The sequence below is a fragment of the Egretta garzetta genome, unplaced genomic scaffold (assembly GCF_000687185.1).
Source record: "Egretta garzetta isolate BGI_Z169 unplaced genomic scaffold, ASM68718v1 scaffold2, whole genome shotgun sequence".
NCBI lineage: Eukaryota > Metazoa > Chordata > Aves > Pelecaniformes > Ardeidae > Egretta > Egretta garzetta.
The window spans coordinates 2593611-2603114 of record NW_009258894.1 but is presented as its reverse complement, the minus strand read 5'-3'; the positions used below and the strand labels follow the sequence as shown (position 1 = coordinate 2603114).

Sequence of the window (9504 nt, the reverse complement as noted above, 5' to 3'; positions counted from 1 at the left end):
CCGGCGCCGGGATGTTGGCGCACGTACGAGCAGGGGTGTCACCGCCGGCCGCGCTTGGTGCGGGGCGCGCTCACAGGGGGTCACGCAGGATTATACGGAGGCTTTTCGGTGCGTTGGAGGCTCGAGTGCCCCCCGCCTTGGGATTCAAAACCAAGTTAATTTTCCCCGAGAATTAGCTGGAGTGCAGTGGAAGCCAGTGAGCAATCATTTACTTCTCTGGACGCTGTTTAAGGGTCCTCCTGGCGTCCAAGTGTCGCGCAGAGGAAGGAGGGACGCGGGACGGAGCCACGTCTCACCTCAGGAGGAGTGGGCAGAAGGAGAGGAGAGCGCTAGGAGGTGTGCCACGGGGAAAGAGATGTCTTTCCTCTCTCAAGGCTGTGGGAAAAGCTAACGCCAAGGCTGAGCATGGAGTAGGGGGGACAGAGCTTGTGGTCCGTCAACTTTTCCAAACCGGTTTTAATGTAATAGTCTGTGCGTGCGAGCGTGTACACGGCGGGCGCGAGGTGACCTTCTGGCTGGGTTAGCAAGATGAGCTGTGGTGTGAACTGTAATTTCCTCCTTCACGTTTATTACAGTAAAACATGCTGAGGATATGCTGTGGCATTGTGAAGCAAGAAACATGGGACAGCTAATCGCAAGGAGGAGCCTGCTGTATTTTCTGCTTTTCTTTACTGGCTGTCATGATTTGCAAGGTAGGAACGTGAAAAGCCAAGCCTGCTTTCCAGGACACGGCAATGTGGTGAAGATGCCTCCGAGTGTCAGAGGCGGGGTTTTATCCTCAGAAGCGCTTTTTCGCCTGTGGGCTCCGTTCAGTCATTGAAGGCAGGGGCTCAATAACCTGGGGTTATTAGGTGGCAGCAAAGAAGGCAGGAACTTGGCCATGGGGTATGACAAAAGCTGGATCTCGAGGAACGAAAGTGAGCATGCCCCGTACCAGGCTGTCACCAGAGCTCTGGAGATGAGGAATGCCTCGGCTGGGCAGATGGTGTGGCAGGGTGGGAACGGCAGCGAGGCGGGCGGCGCGGAGGGCGAGGAGCACGGCGAAGAGCAGACCTACAGGCATTTCACGACCACCGTGCAAATTGTCATCTTCGTAGGCTCTTTACTGGGTAAGTGGGTGTTGCTGGAGTTTTTTGTTGGTGTGGTTTGTTTATCCTTATGGACAGGGACTGCAGACCAAATGGTAACTAGCATCATTTGCTGCCTTAGTGCCTCTTCTTTTTGCGATTTAGCTCTTCTGGTGTATGTTTTCATGTTCCTTGTTTCTGATATGTAAAAGCTATTACTATAAAAAGTTCATCACAGATGAGAGCTGGTACGTTATATGTACATATCGCTTAGTAAACTTTTCTATCAGGATTTAACCGGGCAAAAATTTAATGGGTTATTTATACCCTTATTTTCAGCTGTAATGGGAACTGTTCTCTTTGCCATAAAAAAGGGTGTGGAAAGTTTTAAACAAGTTTTACTGAATTTCTGTTTCATACTGCAGTAATTCTGCATTTCGTCCTGCAGATTTCAGATGAATCCTTGGGAAGCACTTTATGCTGTAAACATGTATAACCATGTGCAGTCTTGCCTACTTGTTATACTTAAACTAGAAATCATACACATTAGATATATGGTAGTAAATGAATGATACATGGCTGTATAACTTCACAAATGTGTGTACATTTGCTTTCTAGGTGCTTATAGTACATTGTTTTGTTAGGAATACATGTGAATTTCCTACCAAAAAAAGAAAAAAACCAACCAAAATAAGCCTTTTGGTGAGTCAATTTAGCGCTGTTTGGGAGATCGGTAAGCTGTATTTCAGTGAAATGTTGCTACTGTCATTCAAAGTCATTCAAAGCTAGTTACTGGAAATGATGATGAGGCTTTTCACACAAGGCTTGGCTGAGAAAGCCTCCAGCTCTCTTAGGTGAGTTCAGTAGGACTTTGCTGATGGTCATTGGCTCTTATTATTCTTTGTTTTTTATTTGATTTGTTTTTGTTTTTCCTGATTTTCTGTGGTCATGGTAATTAATATTGATTTCTTCTTGGTAATATTTAATATCACTTAAATAATTTCTAAGAAGATGGTAAGCATAGTCTTGGAACAGCGTTGAGCTCCGGGCTCAGTCAGCAATACACTTACGGGTTATTACTGTAATCACTGAGTCTTTTGACCTTGATTATTCCTCTGTCCAGTGGGCGTAATCCTCATGGTTCTTGCTTTTTTTCTGTTTAGCACATCGGTAGAGTGGGGAAAGAACTCTTTTTCTGCATGTCAGATAGTGCCTGGCACAAAATACTAGCCAGCAAATACTGTCCTAAAAATAACAGATTTGGATGAGAAAAGTCAGAATTTTAGTTCTTTATCGTTTGGGTTTTGAGCCTTAAGAGCATATGTTTGAGTCATACGTCCAAACTTAATTTCATGAGCCTGGATCCTCAAATTTTATTTGAAGAAGAAAACAGACACTCTCATGTAATCATGCCTTCAGCAGCTAGTTTTTAAAAAACAATCAAAAATATCATAGCTATAAATTTTGCAAGACTACTGTAAGTCATGGGTTGGCACTCGTGCCATTTGCTTTTGAGAGGTGGACTCTGTGAAAAGATTTGGACCCGTTCTAAGGGGTTTATCTGCAGACTGGATGGCTGATGAAGCTTCCAGATCAGTAGCTTCTCCAGACCTATCAAAGAGCAAAACAGGAGAAGAAACCATGTTTTTTTAAAATATAAAAATGCAGTAGTCCAGTGACAAATTTTTGCAGTGGGTCTTGTCAATTTATAGTGATGGAAACCAATTTTAACTATTTTTTTGAAACTGCCTTCTTTTCCAGTCTCCCTACTGCCCTAAAACACTGTTTTAAGAACATTTATAGTTACAGCTGAAAACTTGAGAGTCTTTCAACATGTGTTCCCATATCATCCCTATGAATGTACTGCTATTCCCTCTGTACTGAACAGAAACAAAGCCACAAAGAAGCTGAAGCCCTGATCTCCTGAAGGTCTCAGGGTTTCGGTGCCTGCGTGCTTGACCCTCATATGTGCCAGAAGTTTTACTTGTGCACGTGCTGCATGCTGTCTTGGCATCAGCAGGGAAGAACAACTTGATATTTACCTCACACTTACACTTGCACAAGCCCTGTTAATTGAGTTTTCCTCTTCATTTGTTCTCTGCCATGGTCCTCAGAGGCATCCAGCTCTTTTCTCCCTCAGATGAGCCCCTCAGCTGAGATACAGAATAGCAGTTCTTCGGTCCAGTGAATCTCAGGTTCCTCTTTGCAGAGGGGGTACCCCTCGAGGAGAATTAGGACTATCCTTCCCCCTAAACGATCAGATGGGGGGCACTCGCCTCAGAGTTAAGATGCATGGGTTTGGATCATTTGTGCTTTAGGAGGACGTGTGACTTGTACGTCCCACATCAGTGCCCAAGCCACTTTGCTATTGGATAAAATAGCACTACACTTTTAAAAGGAAGAAATTATTTCTGCTTCCAGCTTGAAAGGGAGCAAACGTTATATGCCTCAGTCTTGGTAACGAATACTGGGGTCTATGACATCAGCAGCAGCCTGCAGCATGGAGAGGTCCAAGCCCTACAAGAGGGAAGCATCACAGTTGGGGTTGTGAATTTAATTTGGGTTCCTGCTGTGCAGAAAAATGTGATAGTGATAGTCAGTTGTGAGAGAGATGTACACTATGTTTTTCTCTCCCATTTAAGACCCTTATTTGAGACCTGCAGGGAGACTTGTAACAGCAGGAGAAATTCTTGTGTTAGTTTTCCCTGTGTTGTGAAAGGACGGTGCTATGGTGAGTGTTTCATGTTACCTCCTAAGGGCAAGAGAGAATCAAACTGTTCTTCTTTATGGTTACTTTATAATACATTGAAAGGACACCCTCCTTGTATTTATTTAAGGTAGCAATAATAATGGTACTAGATTCTAGAATTTTTGTTTGTCTTTAAAAGGGATTATGTAGTTGTGACAAGCTTACCAGAGCTTGAACCTGGATGTGACCTTAATATGTACGTCAGAGGATCTAACTGGTAGAACCAACCAGAAGTATCAAGAAGAGCCTTGCTAATCAGCAGATTTTTCCCCTATTGTTCTTTGTCCTAATTTGTAGAAAGTTTTCATTTTTCAAAATTTCTGATTTTGTAAAGAATCAGATTATTCCATGTTTGGAATGGACAAAACATAATTATCAGTCTAAAAATTACTTATAATTTAGGGCAGTTAGAGATGAGAGTTCTTCAGATAACTTGGTCATGAGTTACTGAGTCAATGAAGAGTTAAGCTATAGTGTACTTACATGCTACGGTTTTAAATAGCTTTTCATGTGACTTTGAGTCTGTTTGCACAAACTTCCTACTGTTGCTTTTCCACTGCTTGTGTGGAAGTTCTTGCTTAGCAGACTACCTATGGTTTTAATTTTCAAGGACTGAGGAATGAAATGGGGTAAATCTGCATCTCTATGCTTTGAACCCAACTGGCGCTACCTGTTATGCGCTCCTTTGGCTGTAGCCCATCATGAGGTTTTAGCACAAGATGGCAGGCACTGGAGGGGAGGAATTTGGTCCATTTAGTTATCCCGATCAGTAGCTCGGTTTGCCTCTGAAGGAAAGATTTGCAGTATATTCGAGGCTTGCAGGCTGGTTCTGTCTGCGATGCTTAGCTGAGCGCATGAACTGGGGAATTCATCTGGGGAGCTTTAAATGTTTTGCACATGTTGATAAAATTATTTACCAAATGCACAAGGTGAGGTACCAAGTATGTATGAGACTAGAAGGCCTTGTTAATGCTTGTCTTCTTGTGCAGCTCCGTGGCTAGTAATGGCAGTTCTCATAGTGATAGCATTACCTAGCCTGTAAACTATCAACTCAGGGCTAGAATAAACTAGAATAAACCAGTGAACGCTTGCCACCAGTGTTTCTCTCTCCACTGCTTGAACTGTACTTGTATCAGGGAGTGTGGAACACGTTACAGAAAAAGTGTGCTGAGCATCATCAGCAGAACTAGGAAAAGACCTGTGCCTCTTGTTACCACATTTCCTTTTCTGATCCACATGTGTACTTGGTACTCCCTGAAATCCAGAGAGTGGCTGCCTCAGGAGCTCTGGAATGACAAGTGCATGTGTAGAGATGTGCTTTTGATGTGGGGTCAGATGAGTGGCACTCAGTAGTCTGCTTAGGCCATAGCTGTGCGGGTACGGTGTGATTAAATCCGTTGCTTCTAAGAAAAGTTATTATCAGAGAATAGGAGCCAAAATAATTATGCTGCTTCTATTAACTGTCTCATATGAATGACTATTTTTTTGACCCCTCAATTGCCCCTAATTGGCTTAGTTAAAGGAAAGCTAATGAGCTGAATTTCTGTGTGTAATGCAGCAACTTTCACTACCTTAAATATGAGGGAAAGTGAAAAGCACCAATGGGATCTAACCAACTAGCTGATTTTACTGTCCACTGGAATGATGCAGACGGGAGCAGTGTGACATGAGAAGCAATGCATGCTGTCACTACTGATTTCCTTTGGTTGACTTAATCCTGTGTGGTAAAAGGTGTCAAGAGATTTGAGCTTTGCGTGTCCTAACTTGTTTTGAAAGGATGTAGAAGTTATCAATGGAAGAACAAGAATGGTAGAGATTTGCTCTGAGGTTGATTGCTTCACACCCACGAATTCTGCACAGATATATCTGCTCTGCAGTTCCCCGTGTATTCTGCCTGACTTGGGTTAGATAATTTTCTACTGCTTTGTTAAGACCTGTAGGAACTGTTTTGTTTTGTCTTAACCTGTGTTTTAGGCCAGTTCCCTCCACCTGTGCCACCAAATGGATGTGGCTAAGATGACGAAGTCAGGATTACTTGTGGAAGTGAATGATGATTTGCACTCACAGTAATACTTGCTAGGGTCCTTAGCTGGCAAATTCAAATGGCTGCTATTGAAGGGATGGTGTTGTTCATGTGAAGTTGATAAAAGGAAGGATAAAATAAAATTTAGGTTTAGCACTACTGCCCTTTCAAATTACTAACTTTTTGAAGATTCTCCATTCTCATGTTTTTTTTTTTGCATATTACCCTGTTTGTCTGTCTCTGGGTTCTTGTTTCAGTCTTTCTTCTGAGTCTGTCCACTTCCCAATGTTGTTCTGCTGCCTATTGCTATAGTGGCGCTGTGCCATCAGTGATACAAGTTCATAATAGAAGCTCGCATGCTTTCTAAAGTTTCTAAAGTTCCTCTTCTTTGAGCAGGAATAAAGTTCTGCTTGGGATTTTTTTTCCCCTTTTTTAAATCAAAAGAAGAGATTTGATGAGTTTTGCTGATTGTGTAGGGATTAATTTGGAAGACAACTGACAAGTACCATTGGAATGGTAGAGAAGGAAAATTTGTGGTGTTCCCATGTCCATGGGGAGTTAGTTCCTCTTGCTGGAGAAGTTAGGCTTCAGCTTTTGTATGATTCAGGAACTTTAGGAGCCTTTCGAGGGGAGACCAGTTTTTGTTGCCTGCTACTGCGGTGAAGAGAAGACTATGATTTGACTGACTGAGATCAATGGGCCAGGACTCTGCTGGCTTCTTCCGTAGTGACTAATAGGCTGGGAGCTACATCTGGCTGTGCAGATGTATCTGCATTAGCTTTACAGATACGAGGACTCTAAGGTAAAGAAATTTCCACCATTTGGGAAGCATGCTGCGCAGGAATTCTGTTATATTACCCTAGGAAAGTGTTTCTTGGTTTTTGTTTTCCATTCTCACCCTTCTGAGACCTGTGTAAACTGGGTGTGTTCTAGATTTTCTCTTGTTTGTCTTCTCATCGTGAAGACCATGTGGTGAGATGGAGCTCATGCAGTCATCTCACACTTCCATTTTTTGGGGCATGTATCAGTCTGTTTGGGCTTCTAATATACAGACCATGCTGTGAGGATTAACTACAGCGTGGTAGGACTGCAACTAGCACTGCAATAGGTTTCAGCAATGCACAGCAGAGCAGCCAGGCTGCAAAGGGGGATCACCAGTACTCATCGCATGCTTGCAGTCAGAAGAAATAGAGGCTTTAGATCCTTAAGTCTGAGGTCAAAGGGGTAGAGCAAAGTTTGTAGGTTGTTTTTCATTGGATTTAAGAATTTAAATTTGTAACCTGAAAGTTATAGTATTTTTTAATTCAGATAATTTCTTCCCTCCACCCCCTGCTCCAGCATGAAAAGAAAACTGCAAGAAGCTCTAGTATATTCTTGGCTGCTATTCAAAAATGAATAAACAGTTTATGAAAATAGAGTATTTGAAAGTGGTAACGGTGCAAAAAGATTAGCTATTTGATTCAGAAGAATATGGAATTGGTGCTTTTACTCCTGTGGCTGTCACTAGTTTGAAAAAGGATACATGTGGACAATGACTTTTAAATGGGTGACAACCTAACTGGTGAATTGCAAATCAAAGATGCTTTTTTTCTCTTTTTAAAGCTTGGGATGACAGAGGGCTCCTTTTCAGAGTGAATAAATTTTTAACAGCTTCCTTTTTATCAAGGAAGATTCTTGAGATCAGGTTTGCAGTGAATATAGGAATGAAGCAATATTGCTCTACAAAGGATCTTTTTCTCTTGCCATTAGAGGTAATTGATCTGCAGAGAGTAATTATTACTTTAGCGCAGCAAGCCAACCTTTGACAGAAAGAAGAGGGGGTCTAACTTCTGAGCTTTGGCAGGGAGAGGTCACTGGAGGTGGCTGCAGTGGCTTTCAGCTGAGTGCAAGCAGTGGGAGGGGATCTTGGAAATGAAGAAAAGGATCTCCAAAGACCACTTGTAGCCAGCATGCACAGTGAGCTTAGCTTGAAAGGGTGATCAAATTGGTGGGTGAAATCCAATGAACAATAGCCCCTTTTATTCTTCTCAGGAGAAGGAAAAAGAGGACAGGAATAACAGTTTTGAGGGAGATCAGGATATGGGCTGTGTCATTCTTTTAACGTGGATTTTTCCACAGTTCACTTATTTACATACACATTTTCATACCACTAACTGCAGTTAAATGGGGGAGCTTATGTGAGTTGTGCTTTTACTGACTGTAGCATGGGTGTAGCTGAATGTTCATGTCATGTTAGGTTTAGGCAAGATTATATCCCATTATCATGGTTTGTAGTTTCTGTTTGTTTTGTGTTTCCCAGGTCTGAAAGTCTGTGTGTGCTCCTGAGGGTATTGGAGTCTGTTCAAAATTTTCATGTTAACCATGTAGATAAAACTGCTTAAATTTCTTCTTAAAAAAAAAAAAATTATTTTCAGACATTTAGGAAAAAAACCCCACACTAGACAACTGATGAAAATTGTCAGAAAGAGATGTCCTCAGTGCCAGCGTCTACTCCCCAGACTGCATATGCATCTTACAGTTAGTAAAAAATGCACAGAAAGTATCCCAAATAATCCCAAATCCAGGAAACTTTCCCAGACCTTGTAGATCAGTGCCTTAATTGGGGCTTAGGGAATGAGGCTCTTTGTTACTTGCTCTTTTGTCTTCCCAAATCTGTCTTGTACAGAAAGAAATTTCACTGGAAAAGCTAAGGATGCTCTGATATAGTTTGAACTCTATTCCAGTGGTTATAGCACTTTTTTGGAAGCTGTGGGTTAGGTTGGTTACCTCCAGCTTTCTAACCACGCTGTGGTGATATCCAAGGGAGGTGTCCTTTGAAAGAAACCAGTGCACTTTGAAACCCGATTTCCAAGTGAAAAGTGAGCCTTCCCAGTGTTCTGCAGGGCAAAACCAGGCAAGGCTTCAGGCTCACCCCTTCTCCTGAGGATTTCCCGTGAGTTGTTTGGCTCCAGCCTCTCCCTGCACTTGAAACTGATTTTCATCTCCCTGTCTTGACATCTGTGCACAGAGATGTAAAATGCAATTGTTACAGGACCTAATTTATAAAGGGATCGATCTCTTCTGGGATACAATCCTAAAATAACTGGCAGCCTAGGTAACATGTTTGTAAAGACAAATGTATACTAGCTTAAGGAATAAATATTTGTATCTTGGAATAGCTGCCAGTAAAGTTCGTCGCGGGCATCTGGTGTAAAGAATGAAGCAGGGAATCTTGCAGTAAAAAATACTGCAGGGACATGATTAAAGGCTAGACTGAGACAATTTTTAAAGAACGAGGCGCACATCTGCAACAACTCCAGCAAAAATTTGCAGCCCTGCCCCCAAAAAGGGGTAGAACCATCTGAGGGGGGAAAAAAAAAGGTCTGGGGATGGGAAGGATGATGTTTTGTTTCTACTGGTGTCACTCTTAGAAAAATTGGAATTGGTTTAGATGAAATCTTCTAAAATAAGTGCTTTGCATAGATTAACTTCGGTGCTGATTAGCTGGAATAGTTCAAGCTGGTAAAGCAAACTGTGGCTGAAAATCAAGTCTAATAAGAAGCATCAGGCAAATGTAATGATATGGGTGGTAATATTTGCGTGTCATAATAATTGCATAGTAATAACATATTACAGTACCATAACATTACGGTAATCGTTTTCCCCTATGTTTTTTGTATGGGTGA

General features: G+C 42.1%; 1 protein-coding gene across 1 annotated transcript in view; it reads left to right on the top strand.

Moving 5' to 3' along the window:
* The first annotated feature begins 880 nt into the window (after positions 1-880).
* GPR176 (G protein-coupled receptor 176) overlaps positions 881-9504 on the top strand; it is a 44266-nt gene continuing 35642 nt past the window's right edge. The window contains exon 1 of the mRNA XM_009634171.1: positions 881-1109. Within this exon, the coding sequence (XP_009632466.1) occupies positions 881-1109 (229 nt within the window). The remainder of the gene's footprint in view (positions 1110-9504) is intronic.